Consider the following 17059-nt stretch of genomic DNA (forward strand, 5'->3'; position numbering starts at 1 on the left):
GTTCCGCATTGGGGGCTCGGGGGGCAATGGAAATGGTCCCCTGTCTCTATTATTGTAGTAATGTCAAGCTATCTGATTTTGTCGTTTAAGAAGTCTGTGGCGCCACCATCTGGAAAAGTTGTAGGCCTATTTACTGTAAAGACCCCTCATTAGGAATCTTACAAATAGTAATGAGTTATAAATGCACAAGAGAAAATTGATGATTGCAGTGAACCCCTGATAATTATGTTTTTTAGTTATATATATATAATCTAATAATTATCATAACAGTCATTGTAAAATACTTTATCCAATCAACAGACGCCGTACTCGTAAGCCTCAGAAATGCCAGCCAATGGGCATTGAGCTCTTTGTATTCGGCTCTTTGTGTCCTGTGGTGGACGTACCGGGATGTACCAAGATAGCAATGAGCTAAATAGCTACATTTTACCTATTTTGCGCCACGGTTGATATTCTGTTTTACATTTATCAAGTCGGGAAGCTGTTTTAAGGTCAGTATAATCTGGGGTTTTGACTTTGCAGGTGTGGATAACAATGTTGTTTTTTTCCCCCTTGAATTTTATCATGCTAATGCTAAAGCTAGCAGCAACAACAACTACTGTGAGGAAAATGTCAATCAAATATTCCTCTATCCCTAAATATGTACTTTTATTGTTGCAACTTGCAATACAAGGTGTGCTTTACTGCCAGGATACGTATTTGGTAAATAAAAAACGTAGCGAAACTTTATTGAATCGCATATTAAATTGTTTTGTCACAATACTATTCTTTAACCTCTTAACCCCCACCTGAACCGAGCACATTTTCTTCAGTTGGCTTTACTCAAATCTAAAAACTTCTTGATTAAAAAAGGGTCAAAATAGAAACAAAAGTGAGCCGAAAAGTAAGCCACAAAAAGCGTTGAAAATGGAACAAAAAAGCGACGGAAAAGCAACGAAAATGTGACAAAAAAGTGATGAAAAAGTAACAACAATGCGAGGAAAAAGATCCTTCTAGAGTATTTATGTACGTCTTAGCTTTCAAATGTTGCGTTACTCTGGCCTATAGGCTGTAACTTTTTAGATTTGGGTAAAGCTGAACCGGAGAAAATGCACTCGGTTAAGAGGTTTTAACTTTTAACTTTTTTAACTTTATGAATCAATGTTTTATTTATTTTATTTTCACTGTTTATGTCAAGTTCCCTCTTCTTTCATCTATTTTATTTTAATGAATGTTTTATTGAATCGTGTTTTGTTTTTGTTTTTTTTAATAGATTGGCATCATGGGGGAACCACAGCAGGTTAGTGCCCTCCCGCCTCCTCCCATGCAGTACATCAAAGAATACACCGATGAAAACATCCGCAAAGGCCAGGCACCTAAGCCCCCTCTGCCCATCAGAGACACCTACATGATGTTTGGTAACCAATTCCAATGTGACGACCTAATAATTCGGCCTTTGGAGAGTCAAGGCATTGAAAGACTGCACCCAATACAGTTTGACCACAAACGTGAGCTCAAAAAACTCAACATGTCCATTCTCATCAATTTCTTGGACTTATTGGACATTCTCATTAAAAGCCCCGGGAGTATTAAGCGTGAGGAAAAGCTTGAAGACATAAAGCTTTTGTTTGTTCATATGCATCACTTGATAAATGAATACAGGCCACACCAAGCCAGGGAGACGCTGAGGGTTATGATGGAGGTACAGAAGCGACAGAGGCTTGAGACAGCTGAGCGGTTTCAAAAACACCTGGAAAGAGTTGTGGAGATGATCCAGGGGTGCCTTGCTTCGCTCCCCGATGACCTGCCTCAGATGGATGGCGCTGAAAGCTCTAGTGATTCTGTAAGAAGCACACCCTTAGCAGGGGCTAGTGCCACTGCTGCAACTCCAAGGATGAAGACTGAGCCCATGGATGTAGAGGAGGCTGGGGCCAGCTGTTTGGGAACAAGTCAACAGGACAAACCCACAACCAGTTTAAAAAGGGACACAACCTGGGACAAAGATGCTGCCATGTGTAGTATCATTGATGAAATTGCGTAGGTCATGTTTAAATGTCATGTAAATTTATACTTTAGGTTTAGATAATATTGAACAATGTTTGTTTTATTTCCTCATGTTATTGTGTAGTCACTCTCTGGTGATTGAAAATAAGAAATGTTGTTTTGTTTTGTTGACCCAAATAAAGGCATGATTCAACAGTCTTTTGTGAATATCTATCAAATAACGTGTAGCGCCGTCACAGTTACCCACACCCAAAACTTGTAGAAGTGGTTATGCAAGGTTCAACTGGGCTGCAGTTGCGTAGTCAGATCTCAACAATACAGCTGTTCATGTGTGGATGATGTGGCTTTGTTCTCCAGGCTGGGGTTTCATAAGTGTGTTTACATTATAAAACTAATATTGACCCGGTTTCTAATAACTTTCTGTTCAGGGTTTATTAAATTACATCTGCTTTCTTAAGTTGGAAATACTTTCATCTTCAGACCAACTTGTATAACCAATTATGCTCATGTTATAACTTGTCAGTTATGAGACCTCATGTGACATTTAATATGTTTAACTATTGAATGTTCACTAGCAGCATGTCTAAATTAAACGACGATTCCATGTGTATTTAAAAAAAAAAGTCTGTCAAGGGTCTTATGTGTAGTCTTATGTATAAATGAGCCCACCCCGCCCCCCTTGCCCTGGGATTCCCTTCGCTATTTTGATCCGGGATGAACTAGTCTGGTCAGCCAGCTGCACTCAACATTAAATCCAGGCGCTGCCTAATTGCTATTATTGCATATTATGCATAGCTATATAAAACACAAACGGCGTAGGCGTTTGTTATGCACAAATATAAGATTGTCGCAGGAATTGGGTTATGAAACGTGCCATCCTTGCGTTTCACAACAAGGCGGAAACGCGCATGTCCTCCAATCATGTGGCTCGTAGCAGGTCACATGGTCTTTATTTATGTAATGTAATGGTGTAACACCGTAACCTCGCTTTGTGGCAGAAACGTCGCTGTCGGGGGTAAAAGCGGACACTGACAGGCAAGATCATATATGAGGCCGTGTTTTTGTTTGTTTCCCGTGGTCCGTCCAGAGTTCGCGACGACAAAAAGAAAACTGGACACGAAACCGAGTTCCGATTCGTTTTCAGCAAGAAGGAAATAGCCTGGCTTTAATGACAGATTGATTTTGAACACCTTTTGGATCATGTCAACTCATAACTTCGGCTTAAAGTGCTTTAAGGTATGGTAGATAGCCTGCAGAATATGATTCCGTATTTCAGAATCGGAAGGAGACCTGACAAGATGTGGTCGAAACGTGGACACATCGGAGCTGTCTGAGCGCTTTAAACTGTAGATGCAGCACAATTATTCAAAAAGTGCTGCACCGAGAACTGTCACACTTTTTGCTTCGGACACTGTTATATGACATACATTTAGCATGGAGCTGCTGGAGTGTCCGCTCTGTCTCTTCCTAATGTGCGAGCCGGTGACCATGCCCTGCGGTCACTCGTTTTGTCGGAGATGCGTCAAGGATTTCCTCCCGTCCAAATGCCCCCAGTGCAAGGAGAGATTAAAACCCAGGGAAGTCCGAGCCATGAGAAACAATGTGCTGCTAATCAGCGTGGCAGAAAAGTGCTGGCCTGAAGAGTCAAAGATGAAGTGCCATATCCAAGAGAAGCTCAAAGCCAGCCTGTTCATGGAAGCTTTACGCATCACCAATGAGGGCATAGACTTGGGTAAGTCTTGCGCATGGAAGACGCACGTGCATCTAGCATATAGTGTTTTGGTAACAGGTCGCAAAGCCTCTGGGTTCTGGAAGCGCAAAGAAAAAAAGTAGGAAAAGTGGAAAAAAAAGCAGGGCTATGGACATTTCCCCCCTTTTCTGCTTTTTTTTATGTGGCCATTTTGTGAAGAAGTAATTTGTTGGAAGATGTTCAGCATACATCTTTTTCCGCTACAGTTTGCCTAGACAGCTATCTGCGCTTATCTTTCCAAGTGCATTTTAGCTTTTTGTGGAGGAGGAAGAGAGAGTAGGTCAAGTACTGCCCCAGATCAGTAAGTAGACCCGTAATGGCAGTTATTGGGACCATAATGGTCATCAAAATAGCTTTGTAAAATTGTCATTGAAATGGCTGCCTTGTTACCCAATGTTGGGATTTTACATAAGTTTTCATAGTCACTAAATGTCACATGGCACAGATTACAATATAGGCTACACATATAAGCTTTACCTTGTGACAATATGTCTTTAAAAGTTATGCCTTCCATAAGGTCCATCATAGGTCTACTGTATCTGAAAATCACATCAATCTTGCAAACATCTGTAAGTTGAAATACTAACACAATGTCCTACTGCTGCTGATTGTTGACTAAAAAACTGTATTGGCACTTGTCCTCTTTTCAACCACACAGTCCCTGGAGATCTCAGTCTCAAGTTGTACCGAGCTGAAGCCAACCTGGGCCTGATGCATTTACATGATGCTCTGACAGACCTCGACTACCTCTGCTGCCTTCGACCGAACTGGACTGAGGTCAGTGGAAAGAAAGGGAGACAATATCAAATCGTTTTTCAGGTGCAAAACATGTTGCCAAAGTATTATTATCACGGTGTTAGGTGACACAGTATTTATATATCAAGAAGCCACAATATATTGTTAAATTGCTGAGGTCATCCATCTTACTGAGGCTGACACATTACTGCAAACACAACCATACTAAAATATGCAAAAGTTCATATCTAACTGATTTGTGTGTTAAGGAATTAGATTTGAGTTTGTCATTTGAGTTATATGGTGTGTGAAGCTGACCTCTTTCGAGAAAGTTGTGCATTTTCATGGCTGTTACATCACACAAGGTTATGCAAACTTCCACTCAATGTTATTTAATCGCATAATGTCAGTGGGTTATACAGCACTAACGGACACACTGAAGTGGTGCTCTGTGCTCGCTCGTGGTTAGTTATTTTTTTGCATGCCATCATTTCAGGTACACAGTGTGCTGATCAAAACTGTTGTCTTTGCAGGGCCTTTTTCGAAAAGGGAATGTACTGCTGGAAATGGGTCAGCAGACGCAAGCGCTCATCCAGTTTCACCAATGCCTAAAAGTCCAAGCTGACTTTGTCCCTGCAAAAAGCCAGATAAAAAAGGTGTGTTGGTTCACTAGTAACACCAGACAGACATTACATGGTCAAGAGAGACCACACAACCATGGTTTATGTGGACATTATTATTAGGCCTATTTTTGTTGTTTTAAGATACATTCCTATTATTATTATTCTTCATACACACACAGGGCACACCCATAAGGCTGAAGCTAAATCGTCCTTATGAAATATCCCCACTTTGATAACATTGATACAATTTTCCAATGTAATGTGACTATTTTAAGTCATTTTAAATGAACAGACTATCTGCATAACTAACAGTACAGCATAGAATACCATGCCCTGATTTGCAGTAGTTTGATATTTACATGATCAGATTTGGTATTTCTATTGTTTTTGCATAAAGTGATTTCTATTAGAACATGGTAAGATATTTGGACGCAATAACAATGATGCTCAATAAATCCTGCATTGGCAGATTCTGGAGGCCGAGGGTGTTGCAGTGCCGGAGGAGTTGCCTGGTATGTTGCAGGTTGTGTCTGAGTACTTGAAAGAGCCTTTTCCTATCACCAGTCTTAGTGGCTCCCAAGGGCCAGCTTACCACGAGGCCCTCAGTCACCCACAAGGTGCGGCTGGAGAAGGGAAGGCCAGCAGAGAGCCACTCCAGGTAGGGACTACAGATTTCTCACAGTTTGTAGCTACTATACCTAAAGGCTCAACTCCTAAACCCTGAATGTCTCCAAGGTGAAACAGGACACAGGAACAGAGTGCTGCCTCAGTTTGTGCCAAGCCGTGTCCTTCCTCCCCGCAGCTGAAGAGGATGAGGAGCTGATGATGAGGAAGGAGTTTGTGCAGTTCAGAGGTATTAGGCACTGGTCTAACTTTTAACTTCAAAAAACAGAATGAGACACACCATATTCAGCACATCTAGAGGTATGAATCACAAGTCTACTAGGTTGACATGTGTAAGGTATCAATTATTGTTTAATGTCTCTGCCCGTTCTCCATCCATATCATATTAACTGTCTTGTTTGTAAAAAAACGGCACCCAAAAAAGTTAACTTTATATCAAAATATTCAATGGGTACAATTGTTACATAATTGCACTACCTTTGTTTTTGATGTCTTAAGGACTAAAGGGCTTAGTGATGATCTTTTCTCCTGTAAAATTTTGTGTCATCTTGTTGCAGCTGAAAGAAGCCTGAATCGAGAGAAAACCCTGAGTATCCTCTCTGTGTCAGACTTTGAGTGCCCACTCTGCATTAGGTCAGTGCGCACAGATCGATAACACTTCTGCACTTTGCCTCCTGTTGAGTCACATATCATGCTGCGTTTTTCCATTCACAAGTTTGGCCTTTCAAAAGCTACACTTCAAATACAACTGCACATGACGGAAAAACATATTTACTTATGGCTTTTGTCTGTCTTGTTTGTCAAGATTGTTTTTTGAGCCAGTCACTACACCATGTGGTCACACCTTTTGTAAGAACTGCTTGGAAAGAAGTTTGGACCATAACCTCCGCTGTCCACTCTGCAAGCAGCCGCTGCAAGAGGTAGCCCATGCTGCCATACAACAACAAGAGGCGATGGTTTTGACCTGATGCTGATAATGGTATTTTCTTTGTAGTATTTTAAAAACAGGAAGTTCAACGTTACAGTTCTGCTTCAGGGCATAATGACCCGCCTGTTCCCATCCCAACTGGCAGAAAGGGAACAAATCCACAATGCTGAGATGGCAGAACTCTCAAAGTAAGAGTCTGAACTCTTTTTAAGAATTTGGTTAATTACATTATTTCTACAATAAATGCAGTCACTTATCATGTGCTCTTTGTAGTCTTACGAAGGACATCCCGATCTTTGTTTGCACCGTGGCGTACCCCGGGGTCCCCTGCCCACTGCACATCTTCGAGCCGCGGTACCGCCTCATGATGCGCCGTTGCATGGAAACGGGCACAAAGAAGTTTGGCATGTGCAGCTATGAGCACGGGAAAGGGTGAGTCATTGTAAATCACAGACTGTGTTTGTCAGAGTGCCACCCACATGAACTGGCGCATTATGTTTTTGATGTTCAGATCTACTGCAGGCTCATCTCAAGATATTACAGCGCATCATGGAAAAATAAAGAGTTTATTATAGTTGAACGCAAATGACAAATAACGTTATATAGAGTCTAAAACACATGAAGTGAATTATTTCAATCATTGGTAATTAGAATGTCATGTCACATCACTTTATTTTTATTTTTACCTAAATAAAGGGTTCAGTGCCATCCTTACACAATGCTTACAAAATGCTGTTTGCTTTCATTTGCATTTCATTTAAAGTTCTATAACCATACACCTAAATATGCACATGGACAGATTATGTAGGTCTGCATTATCAATATACTCACTTTCTTTCACATATGAAAATAGTATCATTATAACTCTTACACTGATATGCACTGGTGCAGCACTAGTGGTGTACACTGTACCAATCTCAACATCACAGACTACTGCAATAAAAATGTATTGAAGTATGTATAATGTAATATAAACTTTGCGCAATAGGACTTCTTACCTCAGTTACATTTCAAGTTTAGATTAAAGCTTTGTAAAAGATCCATCCCCTCTTCTCACAGGTTTGCCGATTACGGGTGCCTGCTGGAGATCCACAGCCTCGAGCTGCTGCCTGACGGGCGTTCATACGTGGACACAGTGGGTGGCAGCAGGTTCAGAGTTTTAAAGAGAGGTCAAAGAGACGGCTACCACACGGCTGATATCGAGCTCCTGGAAGACCAGAGGGTGTGCTTTCAACATCCCAATGTCCAGCTGATGTAATTTTATGACACAAAGTCACATATATTTGTGTTTACACAGGTCGATGGTACTGACTTGGAGATGTTACAGCACTTGCATGACAGTGTGTACCAGCAGGCTCATGACTGGTACCAGCGCCTGGGCGGTCGGCTTCGGGAGCAGATCAACAGACAGTACGGGGTCATGCCTGAGAAAGAGGAAGACATTCAGGTAAGGTTTCAGGATGTTAAAGTCAGCATTGCTGTTTTCTATAGAAAAGTTAAAAGTAAAATCATAGGTGCACAACCCATTAAACTTCATTTTATCTTTTGATGGAGTCAGTAGAATATTTATAGCTTTTACTTGCAACTTTGGAAAGGGTTAGTTAGTCTGTACATTTAACCTATTTTATACTTTCAAATCTACCTCCTAATACAACTTTTGAATCCCTGCCCATAATGTCAGAACTATGTATCATTGTCCTATGTTTTTGTTAAAGGCCTCTATCAATGGTCCCATATGGTGCTGGTGGTTGCTGTCTGTCCTGCAGCTGGATCCTGCCTATCAGACCACTGTCCTGTCTCTGAATTCTCTCAAAGACCGTCTGGGACACCTCCGCCTCGTCCTAGAGTACTTCTCTCAGAGCTAGAGCTAGAAATTCAGACACAAAATCCTTTGGTCTTTTATATCGGGTGTGGACTCTTGGACTTGATCTTGGACTCATTTGATCAGGGATAAGTTTGTTTTGCTGACACAGCTCACAGCCAACTCATTTGGGCCATAGAAACGTCAGCTGTTATAGTCCAGCTAGAAACAGGTGCAGTTATATATTATATCCTAACTTGGATTTACCTACGTTATATATTACCACTAGGTGTCACTATTCTCTGCCTGTATAAGTTGAGAAGTGTTTGTCAGTCCCACTGCACATAAAACAAGCTGTACAAACCGGTTTCATCAACTACAAATAGTTTAGATAAGGTTGCTGTGATTCAATTTTAAGATGTATAACAACTATGCACATAATATCAATAACCGGAGGGAGGGCTTATACAGCAATGTTTGCTGGTAACATTCAATCGGCCTTGAAATCCATTTTTTGTGGCTCATTTTATGTAAAAGATCCTTCTCTTTCTAGTGTTTAGTAAATTAAGAATATTGCAATAATTACTAGTAGTTGTAGAATGTGATGCCCATTGGGATTTTCTATGAATCGAAATTGTGGGAACTCCTGAGTAATCCGTGCAGCTTTACAGTATGCTGTGAATGTGGGTGAACATGTGTGAGCATATAAGCAGTAAGAATTTATTTTTCCCATATAAATCAAGTTTTTGGCTTAACTAATAAATATTCATGATGTGCAATGTGACTTTGCTGCTATTTCTCTTTGCTGGCCCAGGTCAATCCCTGTTAAGTTCAACGTAAAAGCTGCTCAGTGGATCAACTGGTCAAGTGTTCATCCACGGATCCAGACTCCTCTTTGTGCAGTATGTCATTGTGTCCTTGGGCAATTCACTTGACCCACCTTGCTTGTGTGAGTCAGTCTAACCTACAGTTCAGCTGGTGCTATACATGTCACTTAAGACCTTGGAAAATGGAGTGAATGACTTAAGTCGCGCTTTGGGGCTGCAAAATGCAATGTTATTGTGATTGCATTTTTTTTTATTCAAATAGTGAATTGAGAAGGACTTCCATTCTCTCGGTGCAGAAACTGAAGCTGACGATGCAAGCAGTGAGTTGCCCAAGGACACAAAGACACTTTGCACGGTCACTACATTTTTTTATTTAACAGACACTAAATGGACTATAGCTTTTTGGTGTTTTCAGAATCACCCACAATCATACAGATATTGTATTAGCAGCCACTATCTAAGTCACCAGTTTATCAAAAGGTCTAATAACACCAATAACAATACATTTTGATCACATTCCATTGATTTAAAGAAATTATGAGGAAAAAGTGGATGACATAAATAAGGTTTACTTTTACTTTGTCCGTTTGTGCCATGGTTATTTTAATGTTGTCATTTGGCCCTCAGTGCACTTCTATCTTACACAGCTTTCTATCAGACTACTCAAAGATACAGTGTGTGTGTGAGTGTAATGTAATAGTAACTTTTTCTTAAGATGAAAGACGCACAAAATGTCAGTTTAAAGATTGTGCCCGTGTTTGCAACATGTTTTCAACAAGTTTACAGAAAAAGACATTTGTTAAGTTATCACAGAAGAAAAAAAATGTTGTTTAAAAAAAAAAAGGGAGTTTTTTTATGCTTGTTGTATGACCAGCACAAGTCGAGAAAACTTAGCAATGCCAAACTGACTTTCACTCCTTTGTCCCTCTTTGTATAAAGAGATTGTGCTTGTTGTCTCTTGTGTCTTTTCTATTGAATGAAATGTTCATTTAATAAACAAAATGCCGCTGTCACAAAATAAAGACGTTGATTTGTTTCAAAGCTACATCACCAGCTGCTAAGTAGATTATAGATCTCTTTGTCCACGGTCCAAAAACATGCATTTGTCTTTGCTGTCCTTGCAAGTAAATCGTGTTTATTTCTGGCAATTTTAGAGTCTTGCCCAAAAGCCCCAGTTGAATAGTTATTCCTTGAGTGTTAACTTGTTCCAACTATCAAAGGAAGACAATAATGAACTCCATAATTTTGTAGTAGTCATAGTATTATCAGTGTTTGTCATTTAATCCAGTTAATAATCACTGAATCTAGACAGAGATGCAAAATACAAAACACTACAGTTTCCCACCAGAGCGAGCAGCACACTGTAACAGACTGTGAGCGGCGCCATGGAAACGTGTTCCTGTCATGAGCAGCCTCCAACAATAGCTTTGTCAGTCATTTCAGCTCAACCGCAGATCACGAAACCGATTGTTAAATGACAATAGTTTTAGTACAATGCTGAAGGTTGGCGGTTCCATATCTCTCTCCAACACAATCCCTGTGCGTCATTGGGCAAGACACTTTTTCTGCCTTGTCTGCAGTATCTTTGGGATATGAGTTATGTGTGAGTGTGAATGTGGACACGAGCACAAGTTGTTCTTAAAAACAGAAAAAAAGTTGAGTCAAAGGAATAGGCCACAGTTTTTTCCATACTGAGATAAGTTTTTACCCGAGCTTAGAAGAGTTGATTCGTGCCTGTCTGTTCTGTGTGCGTGCCCGTGGAAGAGCTTGGTCGCTTCTAACTTCAACCCGTTTGGAGCTATAGGAATACATTGGGAGAGGCCAAATGCTAACAACATCTTTTGTCGTTTTGCGTGACCGAGACCAGGTACGCATCAACTCGTCTAAGTTCAGGCAAGAACATGTTTCAGTATGTAAAAATGGTGTCCTGTTCCTTTAATAGGCCTAATGTCCACTCTGAAATCAGAGAGAATGCAATGAGTTTAAACATAAAAACCCCAGCCCCTGTCTTTAATGAAGGCCCCCAGGTCAGTGACTGAATTCTGGAGGGCAAGGAAATAAGTTAACCCAATAGTGTCCATTATTAAGCACGCACGTTCATTAATCAATACCATAGTTTCCATAACTATATACAGTAGGCCTACCTGTGGAAGCCAGTGGAGTGGGCCATAGATTCACATATGGCTGTGTCTGTTTGATGGCACAAGGGTTATTTCTCGAATTGGTGCTTAATCTGTCACAACAAAAACGTATGTGTGTCACCACCTGCTTAGGCTGAGCTGAACAATAATGTTACAGAGACACTCATTTACATGTTTATGTGTCGCATAGGTACGAGATGTTCTTCTCTGCTATGTGCAGAGACAGGTCACGGGTGCGCTTCCAAGCCGATTTGTAACTAAGTCATAGGCCTAGTTATAAAACGGCTTTTGTAACTAGGACTTTGTTGAATGGGATGACTGAGCGTTATAAGCATCCTGCCTAATGTCAATCTTCCATAATCGTTGTCCATTTTGCCATTTCCTTTGAGCTGCCACAAATGATCTGCCTTCTAGTGCGCAGAGATTTGCATATTTAACTCAGGAGAAGAGTTTCATGATGAATGAAAAGAAAACTGTGTTTCTTTTATCTCTGTAATGAATGTTGGTGATGAATAAACAGCAGAAGAAAACGGCGTACAAGGCCCATTACAAAAAGCATGTGTAAAACTCAATTTTGCATCGTTAAAAAAAAATCATAATAATAATGGGTGACATAGCCCACTCACAGGCAGGCATTTACCTGCATTAAGTCACTGTTTGGACATTAAAACATTGAATGTCTTTCTTACAAACGACATAGGCAATGTGCTCCATGTCGTGAATATAAAGAAGACATGTGTATCACTATCGCTAGGCTATATACCGCATTTTACTTGACTCTTTAGTAGGCCTAGGCGTTATAATAGCCTACTTGTCGCACTTATCTATTTTCTCCACAAGAGGACAGTGTGAGCATGCAAAAGATTTCCCAGTCAAAACCAATTTGCAATTCCAAAAAAAAAAAAAAAAAAATGAACGGGGACTTTCTTCCTTTGAAAAAAAATACCCAACACGTGAGATTATCCATCAAACGACATTTTACAGCATTAGTTGTTTATATGACTGCAGTTTACAGTCTGCATTAGCCACACACGACACGAGATCCACACGCGTGCACGGAAACAGGCAGATGAAAGAGGCCTCGTGGCTTCAGCGTGGCTCTTGTAATGCAGCTCAGCGTCGACTTCAAAGCCCATTACACTTGAAGAATGGCACACTGCTTCCTCTGTGCTAAATTGATCCATCGTTTTGCGCTGACTCTCCGCCTGTGATGCCCGCACTGAGGATGACGGGCGTTTTGTACGAGTTATTGCGTAAAAGAGGCCACTGGTTGTGCGCTCTCGGTGCGCGCCTAGATAGTGTGCGCATATATGTCTTAAATATTTCCGCAGATAAGAGCACATTTTACTCCAACAGCCTGGGTAGATTAGCAAAATCCCTTCGTGCTGAGAGGAGGATATCCCGGGTCGTTTTTACGGGCTAAAAGTAATCATTTTGAAATATATTGGGTTATAAATTTGAACATTACTTGACTCTGTGCCAAAGATGTCAGTGCAAAGAGACAACTGAGGACACAGTCGCCTTAGTGATATGTGGCCTATACAATTCAGTGTATGTCGATGATGTCACAGCATGGCAACAGAATTAGGTGAAACAAGCAACATTATGAAATTTGTTTTTTTTATTATTTATTAGTTAAGTTCTGTCTGGAATTAAAATAATGCAGAGTAAGTAAGTAAGTGCTTTATTGTCATTGCACAAGCGTACAACGAAAAGGTGTTCATGTGTCAATACTGAGCTGCCACTGTGGGTCAAACCTGACCCGCGTTACCTTGGAGGACGGGGAAACTGAAGCACTTGGAAGAAACCTGGTTGCCCTCTGTCTCTGATCCTCTGAAACGGTGCACCGCCTCCTGGGTTTGTCCCTGTTTCAGAGCGTGGTGTCCTGCACTGGTCAGCTCCACCTCCTCCTTCCTCTTCCTCTCGCAGCTCGCTCCGCTCCACAACAGTCTTTCACCATCTCCTTGTTTGTCCCTTCCTTGTTTCCTGTAGCTGCTTTTGTGACACCTCCTCTGTGCTGCAGGTGTGGGGGCTCATGGTGCCTCTTCGGTGTCTCAGAAGAAGAAATTTGTAGTGTAGCTGATGAGCTAGCATTTTGTTTACCTTTAAAAATCTGCTTTTTTCAGGACCATTTTGGACTAAAGTAAACAAATCCACCAAACCTCCACACTAACACAGCAAAGACGTACAAACGTATCCAGAAAAACAATGTGGAACACAAAAAACACAAATGCAGTTTGCAGAAAAGGTTAAAAAAAAATTCAGCTGTGCCAGGAGAGAGAGGTCGCTTCCTGTTTTCATGTCAGAGTGACTTGAAGGATTGGGATTGTGTCAAAACCTCTATGAATTCTGGGATATTCCATAACAATCAACCAACAGAGAGTTCAAAATGTAAACTACTGCATTCGGACACAGTGTAGATAGATTTACCCATATGGCCCAGCAGCTCACGGGGATGAAATTTCACAGGTCTTTTCTCTTCTTAGTCTAATAGGTAAGTGTTTGCTAGTTCCTGACATGACAAATTTCCATGTAAAAGTTACATTTACAACCATCCCCTATTCCATCCCTAACACTCGCCCGCATGCAAGTTATAGAATTCAACTTTAGATACCTGTGGTTGGAGGTGATTTAAGCAGTGTTTCCCAAGTGGTATGAGCAATTAGCAAGGAGGAAAAAGAGTACTTTTTAATATTAGCTGTCCCTTTCAAGAAATTGTATAACTCTGAAAATCTTAATGTGGATTGTTTCTTATATAATAAAAAATAGAAAAATCTGAAAATATAGCTGAAGAAACATTTATATAGTGATTGAAGAGACACTCGAAAATCGTCCTAAATCAACACTCAAGTTATGGGGTAATGGCGGTATAGCCGCTTATAAAGAGCAAGAGACAGCTTTATTCAGCTTTCAAATCAATAGTCAAGTGTGGGGCGGTGTTTTTGAGACCATGTACAATCATTTCTGTGGACTACACTTTTCAAAAGGCAAACCATTAGTGAGTAAGTCAACATTCTGTAAAAGTTGAGAAATGTAAGGCTGAGACCCTTTCTCAACTTTGTTCATTTAAAAAAATTGTACATAAAAGATATTGTAACTGCACAAAACACACTGGGGTCCCGCATCAAGATGGTCAGGCAGGCTGAGCTTAAATTGATTAAGCCTATGAGCCCCTTTTAGGCCACAAACAAATCCAACATGTTGTCATAGAAACAAATCCAAGAAAAATGTCAAGAGCTAGATTACCAATTATACTAGAAAGTTTTTGTCTTTGAAGTGAGGAGTATTTTGGGGGGGAATGTAGAGTGAAGTGGCAGCAGACACAGCACAAACGAAGGTAAATCTGCAAATATGTGCGTTTTCTTTGAGGGATTAGGCTGTTGAAACGGTTTGTGTGCGTACGCAGGTGACGCGTGCTGATAAAATGTGCTTGTTTCTCTGCTGTGCTATAATCCTCCAAAGTGTTGTTGACACATGATGAACCTCTTTGTGGTTCTCAAACTTTTGCTAATTGGGCTTCTTCAGGTGGCACTCAGAGTCGGGGTCATCTGCAATTTTAGTCTTTCTATCTATGCTTTAGTTATATAGTTCACTGAGTTATGTTATATAATTAAGCCAATTTAAATCTATTTTAGACTATATTAGACCCAGTTTAATCCTGGTTAAAGAGAAACTAGCTCACTCCATACTTGGTGGTGGTACGCTACTATTGTAGCCACAGCTGCCCTGTGGTAGACTGATGGAAGTGAGGCAACTAGTCTGCGCCATCGCCTCTCCGACCACCACCAACCACTCACTCACACACTACATTTACCCAGGCTTCCTGGTGTTCCCAAACGGTCTCCCATTCAATCATGTGTGTAGCCTGCTGCCCCCTCACAGCTAAACCATGAACTGCACTTGTGATGGAAGTCTTGAAGTCTAGAAGTAGAGCTCCATGTCATGACCACACAACGATCTGATAAGCAGATCAGAGTCAAAAGTGTAGGCATTCAGTATGACATCCACACAGCATCAATCACCGTGGAGAAGTTAGTTACACTACTGCTGACGTGACAACATTCCCTGTGACCTCAGCGCATCATTCTTTGACCCATGGTCCGCCTGGCTCAACCCACATCAGCAACTGCAAATGTGGGTGGAGTCAGGTGTTTAGTTGGCCTTTAATCTTGATCTATCTAATCTAATCTAATCTTTAAAGTTGGCCTTTAATCGTGATCTATCACTGCTCTACTGCATTACTCCTGCTATACTTCTGCGTTTGTTGCAGAGATATAGCCAGCATTACGACAATAAATCCATGCATCATTAATTATAAATTGTCCTTTTGTTTTATATACATAGCCTCCATAATATATTTGCCCTTTTTTGACATGAGCCTCCTGAATTACCTGTGCCGCTTTGAGACTTTGCCTTGATGTAAGACATTGGTCAAAACCCTTTCACTCAACAAAATCCGTTTTCTCATTTTAGAAAGTCAAAGCTTGTGATTTGTGAGCCGAGCCGCGGCGTCCGACCTTCACAGCCACAGACATGATGGACAGGAATCACGTCAGGATACACGAATGAGATTTACCGCTCCCTCCTCCGCCTCTGCTGCTCTCTAAACAGGTTCAAAACCATCTTCCCTTCGTATTGATATTCCACCGGCTACACGCTTATAAGGAAAAATGCACTCCCAACACGTGAATTCAGATGGGGGGGCGTCCTGCTGTGAATTGAAGGACGTGAGAAACAGGAAGTCCGTGCGCTGCAGGAGACAATATGGCGCCGGAGTGGATGAGTGGTTTTGTGGAGTGAGCTCCTGCTGGGACACACCTGGCTCTGGGGCTCCCTCGGCCTTCCGCGCACACAGGCAGAGGGGTGGAAGTGCATTCAGTTTGGGTTGCACTCTCTAAATGTACATTTTTGGAAACACAGGGGGAGTCAGGCATCGTAAAATAGTAAATCTAAAGGCTTTGTAATGTGCGGTTCTTACCGTCATGCACTAATGTGGGTACAACAAGGATACAAGCACATTGTTTGGAATACACTCCACATGATTTTAGCTGACAGACACATGATGAAGGTCCTGCGGTCAGTTTGAGAGCAGCGTGTAGTTGATATGATATGTTTTGAGACAACCCTGGGCAAAACAAACTGATTGTTGTTGGCAGCATAGTACTAAGTGATGTAGTGCAATTGTATATTTTAGGAATGGAATAAAAAAAACACGAAGGCAGATGGTAGTATTATGGCTTTCGTGCTGCTGCGTATGAAATTCTGAGTTGCAAGTTTTGTTTTGCAACGTAAAGTGAAGCAAAGGACAGAAATAGTAACAATAGGTTCTCTATACCATTTATTTGCTTATTCATTGTCCAACCAGGTGAATCTAGTAAGAACAAATTCATAATTACGATGGCAATGATAGAACACAGACTAATACCTTTTTTTTTTTTACACAATCAGAGCATTCCACTCATGCAGGACCAATGACAATGCTGCCTCTACACTACACAATGCACACATTAGAGTGAATAGTAACAATAAAAAGCATGTGATGTGGTCCTGGAGTGTTGCAATCAATTGGCATTGATAGATAAATGGTGTAAAAGCCCTGAGCTTGCACTTCACATACAACTGTAAACAAACTCCATAACTTAAATTC

At 41.0% G+C, this 17059-nt stretch overlaps 2 protein-coding genes across 2 annotated transcripts; both read left to right on the forward strand.

Moving 5' to 3' along the window:
- Positions 1-388: 388 nt before the first annotated feature.
- Positions 389-2427, forward strand: med7 (mediator complex subunit 7). The gene is made up of 2 exons (XM_079556282.1): positions 389-491; positions 1253-2427. Exon 2 carries the CDS (start codon positions 1262-1264, stop codon positions 2018-2020), a length of 759 nt encoding a protein of 252 aa, XP_079412408.1. The 5' UTR covers positions 389-491; positions 1253-1261; the 3' UTR covers positions 2021-2427.
- A 505-nt stretch (positions 2428-2932) lies between these two features.
- On the forward strand, positions 2933-10290 carry lonrf4 (LON peptidase N-terminal domain and ring finger 4). Its single transcript, XM_079556065.1, has 12 exons — positions 2933-3715; positions 4392-4510; positions 5002-5124; positions 5561-5749; positions 5827-5944; positions 6273-6348; positions 6521-6635; positions 6710-6831; positions 6917-7075; positions 7703-7865; positions 7941-8090; positions 8359-10290. The coding sequence occupies exons 1-12, from the start codon at positions 3418-3420 to the stop codon at positions 8506-8508; spliced, it is 1782 nt and encodes a 593-aa protein (XP_079412191.1). The 5' UTR covers positions 2933-3417; the 3' UTR covers positions 8509-10290.
- The last annotated feature ends 6769 nt before the right edge of the window (positions 10291-17059 follow it).

Source organism: Gobius niger (assembly GCF_951799975.1).
Source record: "Gobius niger genome assembly, chromosome: 5".
Taxonomy (NCBI): Eukaryota; Metazoa; Chordata; class Actinopteri; order Gobiiformes; family Gobiidae; genus Gobius; species Gobius niger.